The 27,976-nt window shown below is 38.3% G+C and overlaps 1 protein-coding gene and 1 long non-coding RNA gene across 3 annotated transcripts in view; one reads left to right on the top strand and one right to left on the bottom strand.

Moving 5' to 3' along the window:
• The first annotated feature begins 215 nt into the window (after positions 1–215).
• LOC111192544 (uncharacterized) lies at positions 216–3,739 on the top strand. The gene is made up of 4 exons (XR_007424878.1): positions 216–302; positions 1,636–1,726; positions 2,830–3,449; positions 3,544–3,739. It is a non-coding gene; the product is annotated as an uncharacterized LOC111192544 (long non-coding RNA).
• The window catches only part of eml6 (EMAP like 6), a 52,730-nt gene continuing 26,686 nt past the window's right edge, over positions 1,933–27,976 (bottom strand). Inside the window, exons 7-42 of one of the 2 annotated variants that reach the window (XM_022669963.2) lie at positions 25,924–26,125; positions 25,610–25,747; positions 25,270–25,526; positions 24,755–24,964; positions 24,482–24,649; positions 23,562–23,668; positions 23,151–23,251; positions 22,076–22,262; positions 20,913–21,018; positions 20,037–20,130; positions 19,842–19,942; positions 19,442–19,644; positions 18,506–18,617; positions 18,250–18,377; positions 18,018–18,159; positions 17,640–17,792; positions 17,037–17,168; positions 16,806–16,894; positions 16,174–16,341; positions 14,966–15,167; positions 13,951–14,077; positions 12,874–12,952; positions 12,594–12,723; positions 11,221–11,319; positions 10,907–10,927; positions 9,485–9,658; positions 8,669–8,877; positions 7,806–7,963; positions 7,429–7,543; positions 6,667–6,855; positions 6,149–6,321; positions 5,501–5,663; positions 4,506–4,609; positions 4,255–4,408; positions 3,738–3,838; positions 1,933–3,071 (exon numbers count right to left, since the gene is read on the bottom strand). In XM_022669963.2, coding sequence (XP_022525684.1) covers positions 3,047–3,071; positions 3,738–3,838; positions 4,255–4,408; positions 4,506–4,609; positions 5,501–5,663; positions 6,149–6,321; positions 6,667–6,855; positions 7,429–7,543; positions 7,806–7,963; positions 8,669–8,877; positions 9,485–9,658; positions 10,907–10,927; positions 11,221–11,319; positions 12,594–12,723; positions 12,874–12,952; positions 13,951–14,077; positions 14,966–15,167; positions 16,174–16,341; positions 16,806–16,894; positions 17,037–17,168; positions 17,640–17,792; positions 18,018–18,159; positions 18,250–18,377; positions 18,506–18,617; positions 19,442–19,644; positions 19,842–19,942; positions 20,037–20,130; positions 20,913–21,018; positions 22,076–22,262; positions 23,151–23,251; positions 23,562–23,668; positions 24,482–24,649; positions 24,755–24,964; positions 25,270–25,526; positions 25,610–25,747; positions 25,924–26,125 — 5,021 coding nt within the window. In that variant the 3' untranslated portion in view covers positions 1,933–3,046. The remainder of the gene's footprint in view (positions 3,072–3,737; positions 3,839–4,254; positions 4,409–4,505; positions 4,610–5,500; positions 5,664–6,148; positions 6,322–6,666; positions 6,856–7,428; positions 7,544–7,805; positions 7,964–8,668; positions 8,878–9,484; positions 9,659–10,906; positions 10,928–11,220; positions 11,320–12,593; positions 12,724–12,873; positions 12,953–13,950; positions 14,078–14,965; positions 15,168–16,173; positions 16,342–16,805; positions 16,895–17,036; positions 17,169–17,639; positions 17,793–18,017; positions 18,160–18,249; positions 18,378–18,505; positions 18,618–19,441; positions 19,645–19,841; positions 19,943–20,036; positions 20,131–20,912; positions 21,019–22,075; positions 22,263–23,150; positions 23,252–23,561; positions 23,669–24,481; positions 24,650–24,754; positions 24,965–25,269; positions 25,527–25,609; positions 25,748–25,923; positions 26,126–27,976) is intronic. The other variant, XM_022669964.2, reaches the window with a different exon arrangement.

The following is a 27,976-nucleotide window of genomic DNA, read 5'->3' as shown; positions in this document are numbered from 1 at the left end:
AATTTGAGTTTACAAAGTTTGTGAAGCATTTTATGCCCAAAAAAGCCTAAGAATTAATTTTTTACTGCACTGTGGGTTTATTCAGGTCGGTGCATAATTCAAAATTCTATGCTAGGTAGTGTTACCATTGCAAAGGTGTCTCCTGATTGATCATGCTTTTGTATAAAGAAAGTATCTAATTATATATTTCTCTCTTTTTGTGCTTGCAGGCCGCTTGCCTAACAGTGCCATCATGTCCATCAATGTGGGGGAGGTGGAGCTTCGGAAGAAAAACTGAAGAGACAGTGTTTTTTTGTTTGCTGGTAAGTTCAAATATCTAATCTTTCTCCAGAATCACTGACTCCACCTCCAACCTCACAAACCAAAACCAAATCTTTAGGCTTGTTTTGTCACAAGGAACAACTCTGAGTGTACACAGTGTGCGGGTTCTGTGTTTGTGGGTGTGTACAGGAATGCGGAGTGTGGTGTGGAATAATCCCTGGGCTTTGTGGTGTGAGATTAGTTGCAGATGTCATGAGAACAGGATGTGTGGCATTTCAGGTTCAATCCGTCAATGACGGAGAGCGCAGAGCAGCATGCAGGTGTCACGCAAGGTTTGGCCTCTGCTGCTTCCATGCGCCTCTTACCCAGCTCTGATGGGCTTTGGCATCTCACGAGAGGTTGTAGCAGCTCAGATTTCTCTAATTAACCTACATCCCCACAACTTGCTATAAAGAAAAAAAACAGTGAGACTTGAATCTAATCAATTAGAGAGTAAAAACATCTAAAGATCATCAGTGCAACCTTTTAGTCTCCTAAAACCTTTTAGAACCTGGAAAACAAAAGAAATCAGAATATGCTCTTGTTCTGAACATGACATTTGTCAGCCAGTCCTGTTAAGTAAACGTTAACCTTGATATGTACTGCCATCTGCTGGTGGCACATCCATGTTCTACTAATGGGATGGATGCAATGTGTTACTGCCTCCTTGAGGGGCTAAGATAAAAAAACCCTTTTTAAAATACGCTCTCATTCCTGGGCATATTCTCTTTTAGGTTAATGGGCAAGTCATATAGACATGCAAGTGTTAAAATGTTCGACAAACATACAAAAAAAAAAAAAACTAATTGGAGTTGATAAACACCTACAGACATCTGAACACAGTATTTTGAAATGTTGGCATGTTAGCATTATAATACATATATTCCCAAAGGACAACTATTAGTGGAACTACTGTTAATGCTATATAGAGCAGTTTTTAAAACATATTTAAATCTTAGTTTACTCTGCATTCTAACAACAAGTTCCAGGTAGAGCCATTGCTTTTCTTAAGATCTCTTTGAGAATTCCATTTTTAAAGGTGTAGAAATGCTGAATGGCCCATATCAACATCCATGTTTAATTACTATTTTCGAAATGGCTGACTATTTCCATCTATTTGAAAAGCTGATTTCTGTGAATAGATTCAGTATTTATCATGACTTAACATATTTGTGCCTTATAACATTGTGAATTGATGTAGTTTGTTCTTGTGATGTATAAAATGACAAAAGCTTGTTTATTTGATGATTTGAGAGCTGCTGATACAAAAATGTGTGGTGCGGAGGCAAAAAGAGTTTTCTTCTGATTATTCTTCTATGACTTATATTTGTACAGGTGTCGCTGCACAGTATGCAATCTTCTAACCTTCTCCTGAGTGCTAGGGAGCTGCTTGGAGGAGCCTATAGACATTTACTGTTGGGACAAGGTAAGAAAATTTATTTTCTAACAATTACTGTAAACAAGCAATTGCCCTAACCAACTAGGTAAGCATTGGTCAAATTAATACTCTGTATTATTTATACATATATTGCAGGTACACAATAACAAACTAGATCAGGATAATGCTAAAATATCTGCATACTTGCATATAAAACACATTTTAAAATGTAATGAAAACACAAAAACTATCAATCATGGTTCATCATAGTTTTTTGTTCTTTAATTGTAAAATAAATATATTTTTTGTGATTTTGAATACCATTCACTCATCTTTTGAAATAGAACATCATTAGAACATTACACATTTCTGAACTGTCCAGATCATGCATTAATTTATACATCTTTCAATTACATGTATTTGTATCTTGATATAGATTACAAAAACAAACATAGAAATTACAGATATTTTCCACTGATATCTGTACACAATAGACACATCTGCCATCACATCATTGGCTACAAACAGCGTATCGCAATACAGACTTCTTTGACAACACCGTTACACTGGTTTTCTACTATGTTTTGAGACTTTTGTTAGTTTTATGTTTACTTTTTTTTCGTCTGTAAGACCCACTGACCGAGTTGCATACTTCGTACATTAACACATACACACGTAAAAAATAAACGTGATCTTTTAACAAAAATAGCACACGTCGAATATAACATCTACAAATATTCAGTTACAGTACTTATGCCTTCACAGGCTCCTGAGTCCCGAGTTTTTGGATGTGTTTTAAATATATATGTAAACATACATATATAAACATGTATGTGTACACATACATATATATTTAAATATAAATGCATGAGGAAGAGCTAGAATAACTGAACATATCTGATTATAATGTAAAAAAAAGAAGAAAAACAATTAACTGAATTTGCATAACACACAATGAAGTGTACAGACCATTCATAAGCCCTAAAAATCACATGTTCCATATAGCACCAGATATGCATCGTAACCATTTAGTGGGCAGAAATCAGCAAAATGCGTATTTAAGGCACTTTATGTAAAAAGGAAAAATATATTTTTAAAATATTGGCATGATGATTACGTGTGTTTTGCTTTTGTTTTTTTGTTGTTTAAAGTACATGAGAACGTAAACATTACACTTGACGGAATGGTAAAACACTGGTTCTGCTGTGGAACGACAGCGTCGCCAGCTGGCCGTTCAAACCCATCTGCGCACACTGCGATCAAATGCAGCATTAGAAGGTGTGCAGCATTCAGATTCAGGAGGTAATGGGGAGGAATCCTCTCTGGATTGATGTGTGGAAGAGAGCTGCCCAGGTGAGTCAGTTCCCCTCACAGACATCTCCATACGAATACACTAAGAGTTAGAGAGAAATAGACGATAAATGAGAAATTGGTACAGACCAAAGCTCAAAACACATGCAAGCCAGCATTGTTACATCATGTACTACATACGTGGGGATTGAGGGCGGTGAGGAAGAAGTGTATGTGTGTATAGATAGTGGGTGAGTAAGGAAGGAGGTGTGTGTAAGTGTCTGCAGGTAAATGTGAGTGTTGGATGAGTGAATATTGAGGGGTTGAGGGAAAGAGTGTCTGTGTAGAAGTGAACAAGTGACAGAGTAAGTCTGTGTAGGAGTGAGTGAGGCAAAGAATGAGTGTTGAGTAATAGATGGAAAGTGAGTCTGTAGAAATGAGCGAGGGAAAGAGTGAGTGTGTTGAGTGTCTGTGTAGGAAGGTGTTTTGAGTGAGGAAGGTACAATTAAGTGAGTCTGTCTAGGAAGGCGCAAGTGTGAGAAGGAGCAAGTGAGTCTGCCTGTCTGTGTAGGAAGGCATGAGTGAAAAATCTTTCTGTGGAAAGGAGCGAGGAATGAAGGAGTGAGTGTAGAGTCTCTGTCTAAGAAGTAAGGAGTGTGTGTGTGTGAGTGAGAGGAAGTAAGGATTGAGTGAGTCTGTCTTAAGGAGGAAGAGGTGTGTGCGCGTGGGAAGGAAGAAAGGAGTGTCTGTGTAAGAGTTGTCAGCTTACCTGCAGTCGTTGCCTCCGACGCTTATCACATATTTGTCGTCGTAGGAGAAGCGAATGTTGGTCACGTGTGCCGAGTGCCCGAAGTAGCGCTTGTGTTTGGCCTGTAAAAGAAGGCAGAACGTTGCTCCTTAAGGACACTATGTCCAATTTTTTTTTTTTTTTTAACACTCTTTCTAATGATTGTGTTGCACCCACTGCTGACAAAGATGTGCAGATGCACACAATGAAACAGCTTGGAACATACCAGGACAATTTAGAGTAACCAAATTACCAGCTCATCACGTTTTTAGACTGTGGAAAGAAACCGCTGTCTCTGGTTGAAACCCACACAGACCCAGGGAGAACATGAAAATTGTATTAAAAGCAAGTTCTCCTCCTTAACTTCAGTACTTTTATCTGCATTGTATGATATATGCTCAAAAACTAGTTAGTAATCACTGTTTAGTCCTCAAATTAAGTTAAGTTTAGCCCTAGCCATCACAATACAATCCATTTTACAAGGTTCAAGCGTACTTACAAATTTCTCAGGGCATGGGAAATCGAAGAGCTTGACTAAGCCGAAGTCATCGCCAGTCACCACGTTCAGACCAGCGTGAGAGACGCAGGCGCAGTTCACATCTGCTTTGTCTGCATTCCGTGGCCACACACCCAACACCTCGTCTCCGAGGACACTGAGGGACAGCACAGTGGACGCTTATTAAACTGAATACATATTTACAAACACTGCTGTTACAAAATGCTCTGTAAACTAATGGACATATGCATTACCTAGTCCAGGTCGCCCAGGTGATTCTGTCCATAATGAACTGCTCCGTCACCACCTTACCACTGGGGACCTCATGCATCTGCCGCTTGTAATTTCCTGTAGAGACCTGGAGAAGAACACAAACTGAATTAAAATCCCTTTTATCCAACATAAGAAAAGGAAGATCGTTCTTAACTGTAAATAGAAGTCAATGTAAAATGATTTAATCTTGTAATATTCTAAATATGGACCTTTCTATTTGTTCATGCACAAGCCCTCATCTTACACTTTTAGGATGGGGTGATCAAACATTCTGACCTTCTCTTGTCAATGAATGCAATCAAATTCTTAAAACAGTGCTCCAAAATCTAGCAGAAACCTTCCCTGGACAATAGAGACAGTGCAGTCTAACAAAAGCAAGATCAACTCCTAATACATTGTTTTTAGTAGAAACAAGTAATGGACAGGTGTTCGAATGAATTAGTCCAATGTCACAGTTGTTCTCTACATTGTTTCACGATTATTCATTATGAACAGAAGAATAGAAATGCTCCAAAATTAATGGAAATTAAACCTTTTTTTTTTTTTTACAATTATTTCCATTGACAGTTAAGAAGGCCATTTTGCAAATACAAGGACTGTGTGTAATTATGAATTTGTATACAATGTGCCCTAATTATAGACAAAAATATAACACCTGCATACAATGTGCCATACTATTCAGATATCCTAAAACAAGCAAATTGTGCAGTGCGTATTACTTCTTTTTGTTGGAGTTAAATCATTGATTCAGATTAAAAAGGCTTCATCCTGACATCCCCTAATCCCACACAGGATTATCTGAGGCCATTAGCTGACAGTAAACTGCCTGTTTGTCTGCTTATTTGTTGTGACTCATGTGCAGCACGCAGCCATTACTCACAGGATTATGGACTGAATTAGGATAAATAGGACTAACTGAAATAATGAACAGGAATGGTTATTAAATGGGTAATAGAGTTAACACGCAGGAACAGACCGCAATGAACTTGCTGTCGGCGGAGAAGTCCAGCTGGATGACGAAGCCGGGGATGTCCTTGCAGTAGCCGATGCGATTGAGAGAAGGACCCAGCGTGAGGTCATAGAAATCTACAGCACTCTCCACAGAACCCACAGCCAGCAGCCGGTTATCAGGACTGAATCTGTATGGACACAGATAAACGCAGTCTTTAGTATTCAAGGCGTGAACCTGTATACAGTATATATTCAATATAATTAAATTTTGTAATTCCTATGTGTGAAACCTAATCATACCTGGTTATATTTACTACTGTCAAAGCTAGCAAAGCATTAAACCAGTAACCAGTAAATGTATCGGACATCACGATATAGTCCTGCATTCTTGTCTTGCTGTGTAATATGTAAAGGAATAATTACAACAATTATTACAATATCCTTGATAAAGTGTAAATAACAGTTGTGTTATGTTGCAGTGCCGAAAGGCATTCAGTCAGAGCTAAGTTTATCAAATTACTCACAAACCCAACATTTTATTAGAAAGTTTTATTTTATGGTCAACTAATAGGGTTGTAAATGGGTGTGTAAAATCTCATCTGAATAGTTTTCAACCTGACCAAAATAAATTAGCTTCAATAATGTCTGAGCTGTATGATGTGTGCATGCTCACCGTATGTCCTGAATCGCCACACTGCGGTCCCTTTTCTTGCCCCACACTGTGAGTGAATTGACCAGAAGTACGATAAACTCTCCGTTCTCCATCCCAATCGACACCATATCTCCGTTGGGACTGAAAGCTGTGCACTTGGCTGGATGACCCAGACTCACTTTGTTCAGAAGTTTCTATGAAAGTAAGAAGAAGAAAAAGAACAAAGGCTGTTAAGAACTGCTTTAGAGGGAGTCCATGAGCCTTCTTGAAAATAATAAAAAAAAAAAAAAACTCAAACTATTAATCATTTATCAGTCACTTTTTGAGGGAAATATGTATTGATAATTTGTAGTTTTCTATGTTATGTAAATTCATACAATATGCATACATTCTTTAGTGGTGTAACAGATCATAGTGAAAATTGTGGATTAATTGTAAGCTAACATGCAACAGTTTTACTGCAATAATTAGAGTCTAGTGCAATGAAAACTTCTCTGATGTAAAACTCTTAAAATCTGTCAGTTCCAAAACCTCCCTACCTTGTCTGCTAAGTCCCAGATGCGAATAGTTCCATCATCACTTGCTGAGATGAAGATGTCTTTGGAGGGGTGTGTGGACAGACCCCAGATGCGGCCCTGGGTATGTCCGTTTATCATGGTGTTTGATGCAGCGTTCTTCTCTCCCACTTCTATGATCTCTCCGTCCTTCGTCCCCACCAAGATCTTACCCTGCAGTTTAAAACATCAGCATTTTCAGCATTGCATACCCCTTCAGTATTTGGAATTGTTTATTATTGAGAATAATTTAATCCTCTGGGGTTATGAGAAAACTCCTGAAGGACAATTTTTTTATTTCCTATGTTTCTATTGATATATGTTTTGTGTAAAACTGACCAGTGGACACTCATGAAATCACTAAGAAATGTATCAAAGATTGTGGCGATACAGTGTGTATAATACAAAATGGTACACCCATAATTAGAAGGCTGCATTCACAGTCCTACAATAAAGTTGTCCATTGGACAGATTCACACAAAGCATAGATGGACAAATTAGTCCACAAATTACAGATAGGAGGCAAAAAACTGACACATAAACCCACCAGCTCGACACTGCAAAAGTCAGAAGTATTGTTTTATCGCAAAGATGATATTAGATACATGAAGAAACATTATATCTGATGTGCCCATGAGTTTGACCCCAGGGAGTTAAAAACAATCAAGCACTATAATTGTTCATTCACATCAGTGTAATGAAGGCTGAGGGGCTAATGGAGAGATTACAGTGATCGGCGGCTCTGACCTTTCCCCGGCAGACGGATCTGACGCTCTCTACAGGCAGGCCGGTCTCCAGCTGAAACGCTCGGCATCTCCTCATCTCCTGATCCCAAAGCTTCACTGCTCCACCTTCTTTGGTCCTGAGGGTGATCACACATCACACATAATTACACACACACAGACACAAATATACGTTTATTTGTATGGTGCAGTTCATACACAGTGATAATTCAGAGATTTTTACATTACATTGGTATATTTAAGCTTTTCTTTATAATGAACATTTCACATAAATAAACTTGACTCTAAACAAATAGCATAGAATAAAATTTAATATGAATAATAAAACAAGTATATATGCAAGCACACATACACACAGCAACATACACACTGTTGACTCACGGTCTCTCCTTGCCTCCAGTGACTATAAGGCCGTCTCTGAGGGTGGTGTACATGGTGAAAACAGGTCCAGTGTGAGCTTTAGCCACCACACGCACCAGGAAATGATCCCTCCACACATACACATCTCCATTGATGGCACCCGTAAATGTGAGGTTATTCTATAGTAAAAAGAAATTTGTGTCAGTTAGTGATCGAAAAACCATGATAATGATATTTCACCAAGCAAACAACGAAACACCTTTAAAAATGTACAACATGGTACTTGAGTTCAGTGCTTTATAGGTATAATACAAGTGTTACATATAAGTTAACTTAGTTTACTCAAAGTTTAACTCACATTTTTTTGGTTCTGCATCTGAAACCGTTTATAGCATATGCTGTAGGATGTTGTGGCTCCTCCCCCTTAGTTAACTGTTTATTCTCGTGTACAGGTTAGAATTTCTCAAATCACATGATGTCCACAGACTGGGAAGCTTTTGAAAGATAAAGCACTGAGTCTTTGCTCAACCTTTACTCATATAGATACACTTGATAAGCAGCAGTTAAGACTGTAAAGCCACTCGGCAGCTGTGAAACTGCACTACATAAAAACAGTTCTGAGTAAATGTTCCTATTTGTATTTTCTTTAACACACATATGCATGGCTTAGCTGCTCTAAAGTGGTGCCACCATCTAACTGCCTGCCTGTCAAGAAACAGGAGGCCAACATCACAGCACTTTATGGACTGCAGTAAAACGTAGTACAGCCTAAACATACAAGAACAGTTTCCTTAGATTTAAACTGTACCTTGAAATTTCCTGACAAGTGTTTGACAGAGATATGCAAATGCAGAATGTGACTCGTTAGAATGTCTGTTACTCACAGCACCAAAGGCCACAGAGAGCATCGTCTGCATCCGGCCCTCCTCCACCGCCCCAATCACTCCTTTCTTATACAGCAGAGAGCCGCCCACCAGCGTCCAGAACTTGATGTGTTTGATCCCCACAGATACGAACTGAGTGTCCGAGTCAGGCCGGAATTCCACTACAAAGATCCGGTCGGAATGGCCGGCCTTACTGCTCACTTTACTTCCTGAAGCACAGAAATGGGTAGCAACTAGATAAATACACAGCAAAAAAATCCATCGACAAAAATATATAATATGAAAATTAAGATGTACATGTTTATAGTTAGTTTTAAAAAGTCTACTAATAGGGTAAGCTAATTTCCTTTGTAACATTTTATAACCCTTGAATTAAATAAATAGTAAAAATACCTAATTTTATATTTCACAAGAATAAGATTAAAAAATTATAAGTGAGTCTGATTAAGGTTTTTGTCTCTAAAATAAGCTAAATAATCTTGCACATTCAAAGCTTGATATGACCAAAAAAAAAAAACAATACCAGAAGGGGGAAAAGAAAAAGCTCACTTATTAAAACTAAAAAGTTATTCACAGTTTAAATGTCCATATAGCAATTAGAGCAAACAAAGACATGTTCTTTCATCTTTCACACAGTAACAGAAAACACTGGTGCCACTATTTTATTTCAATAAAATGCTTTTTTCCCTTTTTAATTTTTTTTGTAAGTTGTCTATTTTTGTAAAGGTCCGTCCGTCCCTGAATTCTTTATTTATTCATTATGACTGGGTTTTGGCAGTGTAAATGAGTATGTTTTGCAGACAGACTCAAACACACCTTCCTGCCAGCGCCACACAGTGATGGTGTGTTCTGGATCCACTCCCACAGACAGCAGCAGTTTGCCAGTAGCACTGAAGTTGACGTAGCCGACGCCCTTCGCGTGGGAGCAGCGCAGAACAGAGAGCGTCTGCTTACTCATCGCGTCCCACACGTGGATGGATGGTGCCAGGCCTGCACACACGCACACACAAACACACACAAGCTGAGATCAGTGTGTATTCATTCACACTGCACAGAGTGATTCTTATCTACAGGATACCTTAGGGTCTTCTGAAAGATAACAGCGCTTCCTTAACAAGGTTTCTCTAAAATCAACACTTCTCTCTTTACATAAACTGAAATTATCTAGAAATGAAAAAAGAACAGTGGAATTCCTTTTCAGAACAAACACATGGGCTGTACAGAACACATGCCACTGGCATGTAAAATGGATTTTTGACCCAAGCAAACCCCAAGGCTGCATGCTAGACAGCGAGAAAGAGGAAAAGTTATGTTATCTGATTGCTGGGAGACCCATGCAAGCCATTAAATAATTTTTTGTAAAGTAAAATTATATTGGGAAAAATTTCACAAGGCAGACTCGAAAGCCACTTGCAGACACATACTGCAGAAGAAAATAAAAACAGTATGGAAGTCAATTAAAAAAAGTGATGCGCTGAAATTACATCTCTACATGTTTCCACATAAACGTACACAGTACCACTCAAATTTTGGGCACTTCTCATTTAGTGTTTTATTTTATTTAGTTTATGTTCTACATTGTAGATTAATATTGAAAAGAAACACATATGGAATTACGTAGTAAAAAAAAAAAAGTGTTGTTTATCCTCCACAATCCCTTGACCTAAACCTGATCATCTAAGATTATGATTTGGGATGAGCTGGAGCTTCACAATGTGAAGGAAAAGCAGCAAATATTGTTCAGCACCTCCAGGAACTCCTTCAAGATGCAGAGAAGACTATTTCAGGAGACTCTACCTCATGAAGACACAGAGGACAGATCTGCACACTTGGTATTTTAATCTCAAAGATAAATGTGCTACTTAAAAGATTATAAAGTATAAAACATATTCTGGTTTGTTTAACACTTTTTGTTTACACAAGAATTCCACATGTGTCCCTGTATAGCTTTAATATAGTCTTTAATATAAAATTTACAATGTAAAAAAATGAATTTGTAGAGGTGTGTCCAAACTTTTGAGTGGACATGTGTAGAACACAACAATGCTGTTGTGGTTTGAGGCACTTTTTAAACATGCGATTTAGGTTCAGACCAAACAAGTAAATTTAGTAAAGTCAATGCATCACATTTTTCCAGTGCAGAGGGAGCACAATAGCCAACAAGGTAGTTTTTGACTGGAGCAGGCGACAGACAGAAGACTGCACTGCATTATGGGGGCTGTAGTTCCAGTACCTTACCTGGCAGATCAGTGATCTCGCCTGATTGGTGAAGTGTAGGTGAGGGAATGAGAGCACAGCCAAAGAAAACAACAACAAAAAAGCAATGAGAAGGAGCTTCAGGGACAAGGCAGGTCAAATGCCAGATCCAAAAAACAAAACAAATCAGCAAAATTATGAGCAAATTGTTAAAATGAACACAAAGCTGTGTACAGTGAAAAGAGGCCAAAAGTGAACTAAAGCAAATGATCATGAGTCACAAGGTGGCTGCCTGTCTGTGTTAAAAGTAGCATGGTGAAGTCTCTCATGGAGCCCACATGGAAATTATAACCTACCTATTTGGCCTGTGGCGATGATGTTTTGATATTTGGGGTGTTGATTGACAGTGAGGCAGAGAATGTCATCTGTGTGCTCAAGGTAGAAGCTCTGCGTGCCTGAGGGAGGGATAAGAAAAAGGAATGAGAAGGATTAGTGGGGGGGAAAGGTAATGGTATTGTGGTGAGTAGGATTTACATTTATTTTCATAAAATCAACAGAAATTTTCAAAATATTTGTCAAAATGTATTAGTTATTTGTCAAATAGTTGATAGTAGTGAGAGTTGAGTACAGGGCAGCCATGTAAGACAAAGCTGTGAATTGGGCCGATTTCAAAACCTGTTATATTACACCCCCAAAATGTACATACACACAGCACACTAATGAAAGCCTTTCAAAGCCAAAACACAATAGTTAATTTAGTAGAATATAGATAATATTCTTATAAGGCTAAAGCTAGGAGGTCCAGGTGAAGCAATGCAAAAACAGCAGCACAGAGGAGGGTCCAGGGAACTTCAGTAGAATATGGAAGAGTGGCCAAAAATGCTAAACGCTAAGTGTGCCACCTGAGAACGAAACGAGGAAGGTCAATGGAACTTAAGTAGAATATGGAACAGAGGCAAATAGTAAAGAGTCCAATAAAGAGTCATGTTTCACTGGAAGGCCAATTAAATGATTGGGTTACTAGCTTGCTACAAGTTTAAAAGCTATACCTACCAAACCCTACAACAATCTCTACAGCTTAGTTTACAGTACAACGTGCTTACTTAATTCTGAGAGAACCCACAGTGGACATCAACACTGATAAGTCTTGAGAACAATTACAGAAAAAAGTTTTTGTTACACTGTTAAAAACTAACATAGGTCAGGTTTAGCTAGGCTAGGTTTGGCTATGTCATGGGCTGCTGTGGGCTGTTGCAGTGCCATAAACCGATTAAATTAAAGCACAGTTCATCTTTTTCTTTTGTGGTGGTTTTGATTGTAGAAAGCTGTAGAAACAATCAGGAATGTTTTTATTCTGAGGTAAACTATCAGGATTATGAATAGGCTAGTTAAACATTTAAGCATTTCTCTTTTAGACAGACACTCCATGTAGAGTGATCTACAATAAAAAAAAAAAACAGGGTAAATAACACTGAACAGCATTTTATTAAGATTTTTAAATGTCTTAACATAATTTTAGAAACAACATTTTATTACATCAGGAAAGCACGTCTGACTTATTTTATATGAAAGAGACCTGCATTTCACTGCAATATCCTCAAGGGGTCAGCATGGTCTACCAAAACTATACCATTCATTAATATCATTAATACTGCTCAGACTGTACAGATCTCAGAACAGTTTTATGCCAGATATTAGAAATCAGCTTGGAACAAAACGATGAGTGTACCTGCAGACAAGTTCTGGATCACAGCTGCAGCCGCTGTGTGGAAGATGATGTCAGCTCCGTCATTGAGGTAGTGCAGATTGTTACGGCAGTCAAAGCCTCTGTAACCAAAAACATGGTCCAGCGCCAGCTCCTGGATACACAGAGAAAAATAATAATAATAAAAAAAAAACTGTATGATATTGTTAAACATCTTCTCTGACTGACTACACTTTAGAGTGAGGGGTAAACTGTAAATTAGATATCCAGAGCCTTTACTATAAATACAGTAAATATCACAAACCTCCACTAGTTTCTTCTTCTTGGTGACGTTGTTCTTTAACAGTTTCTCCGGTAATGGAGCAGCTCTGCTTACAGGGGGCCTATAGAACACACATACAGATTGAGATTAAACTCAGTATTCTGGGCAAACTCACTTTTTTTGTGCAGATATTTAGCATTTCTCAATCCACAGTAACCTGTGTGTATCAGTAGGGGTGGACAATATGACCCTAAAATAATATCATGATATGTTTTATGGTATTTTTGAAATAACGATACTTTTGGTGATATGACAAACAAAAAACATTAAAAAAACATAAAAAAAATTTAATATACTATTGAAACAAAATAAAAATGTAATTATATATTATTGCATACAATATATGGCACACCCCTAACTGAAATATTAACAGAAGTAACAGAAGTCAGCGATCCAGAATGTCACTATACTAATGATGCACTCCATATATCTCCATATATAAAGGATTGAAGTAAAATAAATTACAGTGGCAGACCTAGTCTGTCTCTAGTAGATATATAATGGGAAATGACAACTGTGTAATTTTTTCTTTTGCTAAAAACAGCAAAAAAAAAAAAAAAAAAAAAAAAAAAAAGTAGTACCCTGACGTGATAATGAGGAGTGAGTGATATGGCACGATGTTCAAGGGTATATTGTTTACTATATTCAAAAATGTTGGCGATATATTATTGGGTATGTTACGATTTGGCACACCAATATGTATCGGGAGAGCGCAGTGTGTGAAAATGATTGTGACCGGCTGTGTCTTGCTAGGTTAGGACTAGCAGAAATAATATCCACATTCATTACCAGAACTTCTATGGGACATGGCAAAAGTCATGTGACATGATACTCTCCCATTTCAGTGTAATATACTGGGACAGTCATTGGTTGGAAAAAGAGTCTCTGTTCTGATTTTCTTTCATCACATGCACTGCATTAAAAACAAACAAGCATGCAAATAAGACTAAATAATTCATCAGGATCATGCTGATCATTACTGTAACCATGTGACAGCTCTCATGTAGGCATGTAATTTAAATGGCTGATGAGTATATTAACACTAACTCAAATCATTACCTCTCATCCACCAGAATTTCCTTCTGCTGTTGATGTGGCTTAACACCAGTCATCTCCCGAATGCTGACGGCGTAGATTTTAGTGGTGTAATCCATGTTCTTTTCTCTGGCCACATCACTGTCATATCCTAAACATCATCACACACACAACATTCAGTCTGTCTAATAACTGTATGATCAGTCTAGTATAGCAACATTATGAGATTTTCACAGAGTGATTAACATCTGTTTTACAAGCCTATTTATCATCTAAACAGTTTTCAACATTTTTAACAGCAAAAAAAAAAAAAATTACATAAATGTAAAAGGTCTTCCTTTAAAAAAAAAAAAATACAATTAATAAAATAATCAGAACGCTATATGGTAAAAATACCAGATTAATCAAGAAAATATTGTGATTAACTGTGATTGTTCTTAAGACGCAAATTTGTAAAGCAGATATTTAAATAAAAAAAAAGAATGAATGTAAGGATTGTGTTGTCTGTGTTATAGCTTTTCAGTCTTTCAGACAGAAAAAAAATTGAGTGGGGGCAGGGCAGATTACAGCGGAAGTTGGGGTCAAACTTGGTAGCGTAATTAAACAGCTTTATATATATATATATATATATATATATATATATATATATATATATATATATATATATATATATATATATATAAACTCCAAATTAATTGTGTGCGTTATCACTTTAATGTTGACAGCCCTAATCCATAGATATTTATACCAACATTAAACAGATATCCCAGTGCAATCCTAGAGCAGTAGTTGTTTGAAATGAAAGTAGGAATCATTAAATCACAATATATATAAATATATATATATATATATATATATATATATATATATATATATATATATATATAAACATATATATATATATATATGTATATATATTTTTTTATGTACAGCCAAAGAAAATGTAATTATTATGTAATTTAATGTCACAATCTACTAATATTGGAATTCTAAATTTTTACATCTAGACACTTTCACACTTAAATACAAAACCACACACCTCCATCTTCCTCTGCATCATCATCCGATTCTTCACTGTCGACGGCTTTGCTCTCGCGTGGACCAATCCCCTCCCTCGCCCAGATCATCAGCGCCATGTCAGCCCCGCCCACAGACAGCAGCATGGCATCGTCATTGGACCACCGTACGTTTGTCACATTGGCACTGTGGCCCACATACTTCTTAAACTTGGCAAACTGACCCTGCGGGGAACAGCGGTGGCATTTACTGTTCATTGGAATTGGCCCAAATCACAATGCAGTGCTGCAGCTTTAGCAGATCTGACAGCCGTTTCTGAGAAAAGTGTGCAGACATTTAAAATCATGCGTTTCATTAGATTACAGTGTGTAAATGAGGTTTACAGCGAAGTCTGACCAACCAAACACAAAATTGATCAATTTGAGGTTAATGTAATGGAAGCTTATAGCCCCTATTAACTGCAGGTCTAAATCATCCCACTCTAGTCTCAAACAGCAGTAAAATGTTGAGCACATTTTATATAGGTTTGCTTGTGTGATTTCTGATAATATGGGGCACCTTCTTATTCAGTGTTTCTTTAAATAAATAAATAAATAAATAAGATGTTTGTCCTGTTTTTTTGGACTGTCTCCTGTGCCCAGGGAAGGCTTCCTACTGAATTTCAAAGCATTACTGTGAGGATTTAATAGCTTTCAGTGACGAGAACTTCAGTCAGATCAGAATGTTGAATGTTCACCAATCCACCTCATCCTCAAGAGGGGTTTTATACCCTCTAATCCAAGGTACAAACAGGTTCATATTTATCTGAGAGTCCTGTTTTATTGGTAATACTTTTATTAAACTGACTAAACAAACTGTGTCTGTGCATTTGCACACTTGTGTCAGCAATGGCTGCAGAGTACAGCTGTGGTTGGAAACATACATACAGCACACCTAATATTTCAATTCCACTGCCATAAAAAACAGCCTCAGAGCATGATGCTCCCACCATCATGCCTAACAGTTGGTTGAGTTCAAAAGGTTGAATGCCAAGATAACCACGATGAGTGTAAACGACATGCCTTTAACTGTGTGTTGAATGACTACATTCAGGTTAAATTACATAAATGTGATATTTGGCTAAAAAACTGCTTTTAAAATAAAAGATCCATATTCTGCCTGCTGGTAATTTTATATTCAAAAGAAATGTCACTGTAGAAATTTATTTTACATTGTGATCTCATACGGTACCTTGCATGGAAAGCTGAAGAGCTTGATGAAGCCGAAGTCGTCTCCGGTTGCCAGAAGCTTTCTGTCTTTGGTAAGTGAAGAGGCATTGACAAAACTAAGAGTAGGCCAGATTCCCTCACAGGTAGAACCCAGAACAGATGTCCATGTGGCCCACTCCACCTTCTCAAACTAAACACACACAAATACAAGCTGTATTCGAAAGTAATTCACATTTTTCCAACCAGATATGTTAAACTATCTGGTTGGAAGTGTAGAGTTAACTACACCTGTTATACAATGTACTGCACTTAGACAGTAGACATTTGTCACACACATACCAAAAGTCACAGGACATCAGTGTGTGCATGGATCATGAAGTGACAGCTTGGAAGAATTGAGCTGAAACTAATGCTAATGTCAAGGGGAAATTATTTTTAATCATTTCTATCTTTATTGATCCAAAATAGACTTCTAATAACACTGCTACCCATTTCTAGCATCTTTGTTTTTAAGAGTGAAAAGTGTCAAGCATTGCAGTATTGCTCTGATTCTCACTGACAGTTCTTCAACTTAATCACTACTTAGCAAACACTGTAATAAATCGTGAATATATTAACGAGTGAAACACTCTAAACATGTTTTATCTCCTGTACCTCAGCAGCAGAGATGTTCTGCCTCCGTCCACGGGGAGCTTCGAAGAATAACTGCTCTTTGGCACCAGTGTTCAGTTGCAGCAATTTACCTAAAGCAATAATATAAAACAACATTTCATAAGAATATTAAATGCATCAGTTAATTATTTAATTAAATTAATCACTCAGAAACACAGATTCTATACTAAAAACCTTAATAAATCCTCACAGTTGTCTGTATGTAACTCTTACCGCGCGTGTCCCAGTCAATGTGGGTGATGTAGCTGGTCGCTCCTTTACAGATACCCACTCTTTTACTGGTCAGCACATTGTAGATGTCCACAAATGAATCATGGGAGGCCACTGCTAGGTACTTTCCAGCATCTAGGGGAAATATTTTTAAATAATGCATGTCAGATGTTGCCATTCAATAAGTTTGTTAGTTTTAAATTGATACTTATTTTTCAAATCAACCCCTTAATTGTTGATATAGTGAATTAAAGCAATATTTCTACTCTAAAATATCAGATTCTAAATCATTTTGATGATTCACAGATTTGTAATAACGAGAATAGCATCTCCCATGCTACTTCAGATCTGGCACGCTGCTAACTTCACTATATAACTCTGGCGAAGCTGTGTAATACTTCAGTTCAGATGACAGTTCTGTATCTGTCAGCTTGTCTAGAAATGCATGTGTAAAGCACGTCCTTCTTGATTGGTGTCTCCAAGTGCAAACTAAATGCCTGAAGGTACGGGGAGCCTTAAAAGCAAGAAATAAATGAACCATTCTAGCATAATAATGTTTTAAGAAAAAAAATAAATAAATACATACACTCCATCCACTGACATTACCTTGAGAGAACTTAAGGTCAGAGATGATCTCCTTTCTATGGTGGAAGGTCACCATGTCCTCCAGAGTGTCTGCATTCACCACCAGAAAGCTGCCATCATTCAAACCCACAGCTAAGGCTTTCCCATCCGGGGAGAAGGCACAGCATCTACCACCTAAACTCATATAAACACACACATGCAAAGAGTTCTTTTACAGATGTGCACAGCTTACAATGTATTTTTTCATGATTTGGACCTTTAGGTTTCCCAGATAGGGATTAAACCTAGTCTTAGGTTTAAAGTTCTAGTCTTAAAATCTAGAACTAGGCTCAATCCCTGTCCAAGAAACTGATCCTGACACAGATTGTGTATATTAGTGGAAAGCAGAAGGGCACACACCTTTCTTAAGTTTACGGACGGCCACCATCCGATGATTGGCGGATAACTCCCAGATGCGAAGTGTTTTGTCGTCACTCACAGTGGCACATATAGGCAGCAATGGATGAGCAGCAAGGCCCCATACCTCACCCTCCATATGACCCTATAAACACAAGCAAACGTTTCTCATATGGATAAAAGAAGTTAATTACACATACTTGCCAAACCATCACATACACACAACCTCTCCTACCTGAACCAGTAAAGTCATAGGGCCACTCTTGTCAATCTCCAAGATCTCTCCGTTCTTGGTGCCCACCAGGATGTGCCCGTGGCCCAGAGTGATAGCACGGATTGAGGGGTTATCCTCCAGCAGCAGCCCTGAAAACAATCAAAAACACACACTATTACAATTTGTGCTGCATCCCAGCTCCTTTACATTAGTCAACAGCAAAGCAGCTGTATAAGAACCATACAGAATAGTTACAGCCTTGTGATGTGACTTTTACCTTTAGAGGATGGGGAGAGTGCAGCCCTCTTGATGGCGTAGGTCTTTAAACATCTCTCGAACATGTCGTCCCACAGCTCCACTATGCCATCCTTACCTCCTGTCACAAACCCCTATGAAGAAATATAATTCTATAATTCAAACAAGTCAAGCAATGCTGTTCTACAATTAACTAATGTTGTTTGAAACACTTAAAGCAGCTTTATGTGAGAACTGACAATTATTGCTGCTGGTCTCCTACAGTCAGGAAGTGGAATTTGTGATTGAGTGACCACAAAAAGACTAGTTTTCAGGTGCATTTTACAGTGTACAAGAGGTACAGAACCATTGTATAAGAGGGTTGGGTAATATTACAGGATTTTAAAAACAAATTACCTAAGTCTGACAGCGTTACACAGCTCTTTTGAGCATTGTTCTGCCCCTCTTTACCAGAGTTACACAGTGCAGTCAGCAGCTTGCTGAGCCTGGAGTGGCACCAATAAGTGACTACTTTTTTTTGCAATTACACTCTCCCTGTTATTGGTAAATGGAGCACAACAATGCTTTAAAAGCTTTTATTTTAAGGTAAAGATTAGGTATACATGATATCAGAACTGATATTTATATTGCTATCTGCTGATAATTGCATTTTTTAATAGAATCATTAGCACTGGGCGATTTGGCCAATATTTGAAACAGATATTGATCTTTTTATTTTATGCAAAAAAAAAAGACCAAGTGACACTAGCCACACTGCTTTAAAATGTATTAATTTAAGCGGTTATATTTTCAAAAGTTAAAGGGAGTGTTTAAAACTGTGCCCAGTCTTTCTAATGTCCAGTTAACTAATTTAAGGTGAAAGAAACGAACAAAAAAAACCCTTTCATTTATTTGTTTGCATACAGTTGGTTGAAAGCTAAAATATGAGGCAAATAATTGTTACCAGTTGCTAGTGTACCTTGTCCAGTGAGCACATGGCAAACACAGGGCCGTCATGAGCTTTGATGGTCTTTATCAATGAGGTATCTTTCCAGATGTAAACATCTCCTGTGGTGGCCCCGGAGAACACCAGGTCCTCGGAGCGTCCGTAGCATGCTGACATCATGGTCTCCTGCTTGCCCAGGTTGCCAAATATTCCCCTCTTAAATGTCAAGCCTCCACCTAGATAGATAGAATCATTTAGCAAACAGTAAGTTCCTTAGAAATACACTTAGTACTAGGACACCTGTTCATTCATCACCTGGCCTTACATAACAATGACTGATGAAGTTGTAGACCTAGCAAGCTCATTCAGGCCTGACACCACTTGATACATTTTTTTTTTAATTTAACAAGTAAAATAAAAATGTGGTGCCTACCTGTGTGCTGCCAGAACTTTATATGCTTTATGCCCACTGTGACTAGCTTGTCCATACGGAACGGATTCCCCTTCACCACAAAAATCTTGTCTTTGTGTCCTCTATTAAAAAAAAACAAAAAAACAACACACAATTTAATATTTAACTTTACATTCTTACTCTAATTATTAGCTGAGGGTATCACTAGTGACCAACCTTGCTTTGGCTAACTTCTCCCCCTTCTTCCAGTCCCACATCACTATAGAGTGGCCTTCATCAATTCCCACAGACACCAGACTCTTCCCATCCGCTACACACACCATAGGAAATACACACTGTTAAGTCACAACCTCAGTTATATTATCTATATGAACAAATATATTAGGACTCATTTATTGTTTTTTTTAATAAGATCTAGAGTAATGAAAGAGCTCATCTTGCTTTGAAAAAAAAATACAAAAGTTACTGTCTCTTCTGTCTAAGGAAGACTTTTAACTAGATTTTGAAACATTGCTGTGAGGATTGAACTAAGGGTGGGAATCACAGGGCATCACAATATCACAATGACTGAAATTTGTCTTGCAATTCTCTATTCTCTAAAAATCAATCATACTTATTATGTGCCTATGCTTCAATAAAAATATCAAAATTTAACATAACCAATCGGTAATGTATTGCAAACTAAAACTCAATATTGGTATTTGCTATTGGTATTTTAAAGTCACCCCTAAATTGGAGACATGCACATAAACCTATTGGCACATTGCCTAATGCCAGGCATGGGCTGGACAAAAATAAATCCCCACAGAATTGAGTTGTGGAGCAATAAAACTGTATTCACAGAATTGATAAAGCTCCATTCAATACTTTTGGGATGAGTTGGTGAGCCTTATCTTACTGTTTAGTTATTTAATGTTTTGTTATCTTGTCATTTTTAATGTGAGATTTTGATCATTTATTCTGTACTATTTGTGGTCTTTATAAAAGGTCAGCTGGTTGTGTGTCAGATCAGATGGTTTAATGGGCCTTACCAATGACACTGCTTTTTGTAGTGTGTATTACTGATTCAACGTGGGCAGTAAAATGCATTACCTGTGAACTCGAGTGCACACACTCCTCTCTGGTGCTGCCCTCTCAACAAGGACAAACACTTCAGGGTCTGAATGTCCCAAACATGAATCGCTGGGTCTCTTCCCACCTGACACACACACACAGCCACACACACACACACACAGTCAATATCTCTTCATTTAGGCCTAATATCTTTACTGCACATACATTAATAGGAGAGGAGTCGATGGAATTATTAATATGAGCATCCTAAGATTATGTTCACTTTACCACGCTGCAAAAATGTGATTTTCTGCCACAAGAATCTGATCAGATTTGAGATAGACACTTTCATTGACAGCCCTCTATTTGAAACGCATATGATTTGTGGATGTGTAATATGAATGTGAATTATCAGATCAGATGCATGTTTTTGGCTGCATGCATGCGAACAGTGTAAAAGTACTGGTTTCAGATCTACTCAAGCTCTCGAGTCTCTGCGTGAATCATCATCATACTAGGCTAAATTTGTCTGCTATGTTTTGCTGGAGTGTGACGTGACCTGTGTGGGTATTATGGATCTCGTATAAACCAATAGGATGTTGGAATGGTATATGTTTATTCTTCTCATCCAATCACAATCAAATTCCCCCAAGATAATTATCTGGATAGGGTTTTTTTTTGAACAATGAGAAGCTGGAATGAAAACAGGCTAAAATGAAGTGGGAGTAAGGAGGCTATTTTAAAAGAAGTAGAAAGTTCAGATAATTGTGTGAAAATGTTGAAAGTAAAAAGTAGTCTGAAAGATAATTACTCCAGTAAAAGTATAGATAAATTTACTTCTACTTAAGTAAGGTAACAAAGTATTTGTCATTTTTGTTCACCTCTGATCTACTAAAATATCTCTGTGGAGGCCATGTTTATAAACCATTGGTGTGCGCATAAGTGGAAAGATTTTTCCCCACATTACCTAAAACCAAGCTTACAAGATCTTGGCTACATTCTTCAAAATAAAGTGAAATGGAATTACTGTTCATTTTTACTGAATTTATGTTAACCTGCAACTGTTCTAATGTGATCTGTATTTTTTACATGGAGTTAATGTGCTCAGGTGTGCTTCTGCACAATTAACGGAAAAGTTAATTAATAAATGCAGATCTAATTGGGTGGTGAGTGAAATAATTTAAACAGCAGCAGGATCTCACCTGCCCAGTGGCAACATAATCCTTCAGTGGATGGGCGGTGAGGCTGAGGATGTCGTCATCATGGCCTAGGTAAAAACGCTGAGTGTGCTGCTGCCTGTTATAGACCACGCCCACAGCAGCTACGTGATACACCACCTCCCCAGTCTGAGTGTAGAACAGATTATTCCTGCAGTCACAACCCCTATACCTGCACAAAGATAAGACAGACAATGATACAAGATAAGTATTAGATACAGTCAAAAACATTATAAAATAATGCTCAATACCTCCAGCTGTTCTCTGGCTATCTGCATACTATCAATGATATTTTCCTGTGCTTTGTTCCTCAATTTGTAACAATATCTTTTAAAACTTGGACTATTAAAATGTTTCTATACTGCTGTGCAAATGTTTATATTGCATTCTATATTATATTAGTACACTGACATGCAAAAGTCATGGGACAGCAGTAAATAAAATGATCATGGCTAAGGTAGTGAGAGTTACCTCAAGAGTGACTTGGTATGTTGTGAGTCTAAACACTGGCCAAAGTGCTCATGGCAAGGCAACGTGAATAATCACTTGAGTTTGATTGATTTTAAATTGCATTTCTGAAATTGAGCGAGCATTTAATATTCCTCAATCCACAGGTTCACATGTGTATGTGAAAAATCTGCCATAGAATAGAAGGCAGTGCTGTGGGTGGTAATGATCGTGACCTGCAGCATCTGGCTAGAATTGTCCATGCAAATAGACAAACGACTCCGGCAGAAATCACATCGGCCAATCACATTCAGTGCAGGAGGCTCTGGAGGATGCATATCCTGCAGGCCTTTGCAGCATTCTTTAGCTGTCACATGGCTAAAGTCTTGGGACTTAAAATTCATTTAAGTCCTATAAGTTTGATTGCTTATTAGTGTAGATTACAATATACTTACAGGGTATTCAAGGTAATAAGTGAGGAGTGGGCCCAAATATAGGCAGTGTAATAGAGTAAAAGTGGATTACACATGGATCCAACCATAAGAACCGAAGGAAAATCATCCAACACCCATATAATAATAAATGCATCCTGACAAATGTGTAATAACTTTACCCATGGACAAACTGGAGCCGCAGCCCTTCGTCTGGGGCTTTCTGCCTTTTCAAAGAGCCCACCAGCTTCTTCTTCAGCTGAGGCAGATCCTCCTTATAGACCTGAGGCAAGAACAGAGGAACATCAACTATACGCTAAGTAAAGAGAAAGACATGCATACCACACAAAAACAAACAAACAAACAGAGAAAGAAATGCTGAAATTCTAAAGGGCAGCATGGGGTAGGGGCTGGTTGGCCAGTCAGCTGTGAAAATAATTAGAGCTGGAGGCTTCAGCTACTGAATCACAGACTGAATGAAAGCAGCCGCTGGCACTGGTAGTGGTGGTGGGGGGTTTGGAGGGGGGAGTGCAGGATTCTGCTGCGTGTGTAAAGCTAATGAAAGTGCTGCGTCTGAAAGAGTGCAGGCTTGCCTGGCGCTCGTAGTTCATCTGAGCCTCCTGTTCAATGTCTGAGTCCAGCTCAGGAACATCAGACAGGTCTGAGTCGGATTCGCCGCTGTTGGAGTCAGCGTAGCCCTCTGGGGAGAGAGAAGATCAGAAAGTTCCTCAAAAAAGTTTGTCAGCTTTATTAGTATCATGATACAAAAGTATAATTTCTATTACTTTTGTACTTGACTTTTTTTTGGACAAAAGCGTCTGCCAAATGTAATATAATGTACTGTAATGTAATAATTTTATTTCTTTAGAAGTCACAGTTTTAATTACTGCCCCTTCACAGCTCACTGACTTAGTCAAAGAAATACTGTCAAAAAAGCATATTCTAAATCCTAAACTTGATGCTACATTTTTCTATCTCTTGTGCTTTTTGGAAAAACAAAGAACAATAAAGAGTACAGCTTTCATTCTTTTCATTACCCAACTTGAAGACCATACAAACCGCCTAGCAGCCACTTTTCAACTCCAGCAACACCATGACAAAGTTCTAGCAATCACTTTGCAACCCCAGAGAAACTTCAGAGCAGCCACCTGAGATACCATAGTAACACCACCTAGCAATACTGTGGAAACCACATGTAATACTACAGCAATGACATAGCCTAGCAACTATGTCCACTTTAGCTGCTAAACCAATCTAAATCTGATACACAAATAAAAAAATAGGATAACTAATCCCAATTAACCACACAAACAAATGTGATTACTATGCGATTTATGATTAACTACACAAAATTATAAAATACAAAAGTGCCTTTCCTTCATTTACTTTAGGAAATGGACTTTTCTATACTTATTCATAAATCTCATTACTATGTATTCTTAATCAGAATCTTCATATATGGTGTATCATTATCGTGTGTGTAGTTAATCAGGATTGAGCAGTAAGCATTCACCTTGCAGAAGGGGTTCCAGTACGCCATTCATAACACCCTCAGGCAGAAACCTCCACTGAAACACGGAGTGGTCAGCTCCGCCCGTACTCACAACCCACTGCAGGTCATGTGACCAGCGCACATTTGTCACATGGGCAGAGTGACCAATGTACTTCTTGAATTTGGCAGCTGTAAAAGAAGGCAGGAAGATCTAGTCAATAATGGCTAGAATGTAGATCTAGAATGCATCTGATACACTGCACCATCAGACAGGAAATCAAACAGACTTCAGACCTTTTTTAAGACAGGGGAACCGGAAAAGCTTGACCAGGCCGAAGTCGTCCCCTGTGACCAGCACAGCGCTGCTGTAGTTGGCATCTACAGAGTTGATGTCATTGACATTTGAGTATTTGGGCCAGATGCCATTAACCTCTGGCCCTAAGACACTGGTCCAGGTCATCCAGTGAATCCCTTTGGCCTCTTCTTTGGGGAGGAACTTGCCAGCTATGGAGAGAAAAAAAAAAATTGAATTTTTCCTCTCTCACAAGATAATGATTCAAGCACGTTACTGTTTATTGCTTATATGGTACAATTGATGACATTCATAACATGAAGAATTGGCCCAAGCTACTCTGATGTATGTCAGCATTGGCTGAGAGTAGGCATGAGAACTGCAGTATCGGCTTGGGCAGATTTTCATATTATACTCAGCATCCACAGTGTTTGCACAGGGTGTTGGTATGAGCAGCTCTGGCTCTGTGTGTGGTATTTGAATTGGAAATGCCACAAATATGACTAAACTAGTGTACCTGGCATCCTGTAGAAGAATCTCTCCCCAGCACCGTCATTGGTCTGCAGGAAGCGGCTGTCCACAGACCAGTCCAGGTGGGTAATAAAGCAGGCAGATTTGTTGCACTCCCCCACCTTCTTGTAGCGCTGGGCTACAGCGTAGATATCTACCAGGCCATCGTTGGACCCCACCGCCAGGTAAGAACCGTCAGGAGAGAACTTTAGCTCATGAATCACCTCCTTCCTGTCTTTAATGTGCACTACCTCCGTCATGTCTCTAAGGAGTCAAAGCATTTAGTTTAATCATCTGCTAAAAAAATTGGAGTTTGGAAAACACTAGGAGCATGAGGACTGTTTTACCTGACGCGAAGAACAGTGAAGGAGCCGTCCTTCATACCCAAAGCGAGCTGGGAGCCGTCGTTGTTGAAGGACACACTGCGGACAGCCTCCTCCATGTTACAGCGAGCTATTAGGGTATGATCGGCTAGGCTCCAAAGCCTGCAGAGAGAAAACAGAAACAGCATGTTTGCTTTACATGTAGTAGCTCTTTCCATAATAAATGAAGCCTAATCCTAGACTACACTTTCCTTTCAATACAAAATGCTGTGCTGTACAAATGCTGTAAGACTAGGCTTAACTCCTATCTGAGAAAAACACATTATTAGGCCACTAACCGGACAGAGCGATCGTCACTACCCGTGACTGCGATTGGCTGTTTGGGGTGCAGGTCTAGGGCCCACAGCTCCCCCTCGGAATGACCTTGCATGACCAGCAGAGGCTTATCCCTGTCCCGCACCATCACCTCGAAAATCTCACTGTCCTGCGTCCCAGCCAAGATACGGTCAGCCTTCCAGCACACGCTACGGATAGAAAGACCTGAGGGAAAAAGAGAAGAAAGAGAGAATAAAGGATGAGTGCACTGGAGAAATGCTAAAGGAATAAGAGCCTTAAAGAGCTGCAGGAACCGAACTTCCTGAAGCGTAAAGCCACCAGTGCAGCCCAAAAATGCTCAGCACAAATTAACAAGTGTGTGCGTCAAATAGAGCCTGGCGAAAAATGACAGACCATGTACGAAATTAAAGCAAATCCAAGCCGGCGTAATGGAATTTAAAAACGGAAAGCAGCTCTGTTGGAGCAGTTGTTTTATCTGTACCTAGCAATTACTCATTTTCAGAGACGTACGGGTTGGGGAGATACAGAGGAGAGAGGAATGACTCAGTAATCACAGGCTGGAGACGGTGCTGGTCTTAGAAGGCACTTCTAAGCTAACAATAAGCAATCATACGTACATACACTTATACCAATAATAAATTTGGACAAAATGTGAAATTGACTCATGTTTTTATAACAAAAATTAAATGAATGATGTGAAGACAGAAATTGTTCAAATGTAAGTTATATTAAGACTACAATATTCAATTAATAAACCCAATTCAGTTTAATTGGATAAACTAGTGAATCTAATTTGGCATGGTTAGTTGGTATTAGATTAGTTGGGTTAGATTATTTGCTCAAATATTTGCTCAAATAAGCACATTGGTTAGGTTGAGTTCCAAAACAGGGATTAAGCCTTCTAGTACATATTTTTCTTTTAATGAGAAATCTTTATTCACAATGCAGTTTAGCCGAAGCCTAGGCTTAAACCCTATCAGGGAACCTGCATCAAAATACCCACTGAGCTAAGTTAGCAGTGATTGCAAGGCCAGACCCAGCTTTGCAGAAAAAATACAGTTCTTATATCACTTCCTCTGTGATACATTTTTAAACATTCAAAAATGTAAGAAAATGAAACAGATTTTCTCTTTAAACCCAAATGCAAACTGTGAAAATAAGAAAAAAAAAAGAACAACTGTTTCATACAGTAACCACTTTGCTGCAAAGGGTTAAAAAGGGTCTTGGTAATACTGACTATTGATTAAATTGGCAAACATTTGCCAGTGCCTGTTAAATTGTTTAGTGCATGGCTTCCCATAGCAGTACGGGAGTAAAGCGCCAGTCCAGTAGTGCTTTTTCCTGCAGTTCCTGGTTGGAGCTTTGAGGGATTAATGAGATTAAATGCACTGGGGAAGTGTATGGAGGGTGGTTGGGCTGTACACTTTGCTGGCTCATTTAGATACTGAGAGGCTTTATTCAAGCTGACCGGATCTTGTGTGTGGTGTGTGCGTGTATTTTGTTCAAGGACAGTCTTTGATGAAAGAGCTCTATGCTAGCGTATTACCATATTCTTTTGGTATGTTATATTCAGTCTCCATCCACAACTCCATTCCTACTGATATATTCGTTTATTTATTTTATTTGTTAATATCCTACAAATTATTCGCCCACATTATTTTCTGAGCGTTCCTGACTCAAACTGCTATATAGTTTGTACTGTAAAAGCTACTAGACAAACTGTAGTTTTTCTTTTTGCATTACTGTACTTTTTAGACAGATATACCATAGAAAAACAGGCTATGGCGTAGGTTCGACGCAGAAGTATAAATTGGCCTTGAGTCATAACACTGTGCACTAATGGTTGGGGCCTTCAAGTAAACTGAATAAATATAAATACAATGTAGGCTGTTTTTTTCAGCTTTTTCCATGTATATGGAATGATACAATGATGCATCAAAAATGAAAATGTACACAAAAAAGTTACAATTACAAATGCAATGCCTCCATATTATTGTTGCCACTAACAAAACATTTCTAGGAATCTTGAAAACATCAATGTGATTTAAAGATAAT

This window comes from Astyanax mexicanus, chromosome 16, assembly GCF_023375975.1.
Source record: "Astyanax mexicanus isolate ESR-SI-001 chromosome 16, AstMex3_surface, whole genome shotgun sequence".
Classification (NCBI taxonomy): domain Eukaryota; kingdom Metazoa; phylum Chordata; class Actinopteri; order Characiformes; family Acestrorhamphidae; genus Astyanax; species Astyanax mexicanus.
This window is presented reverse-complemented; position numbering and strand designations above follow the sequence as displayed.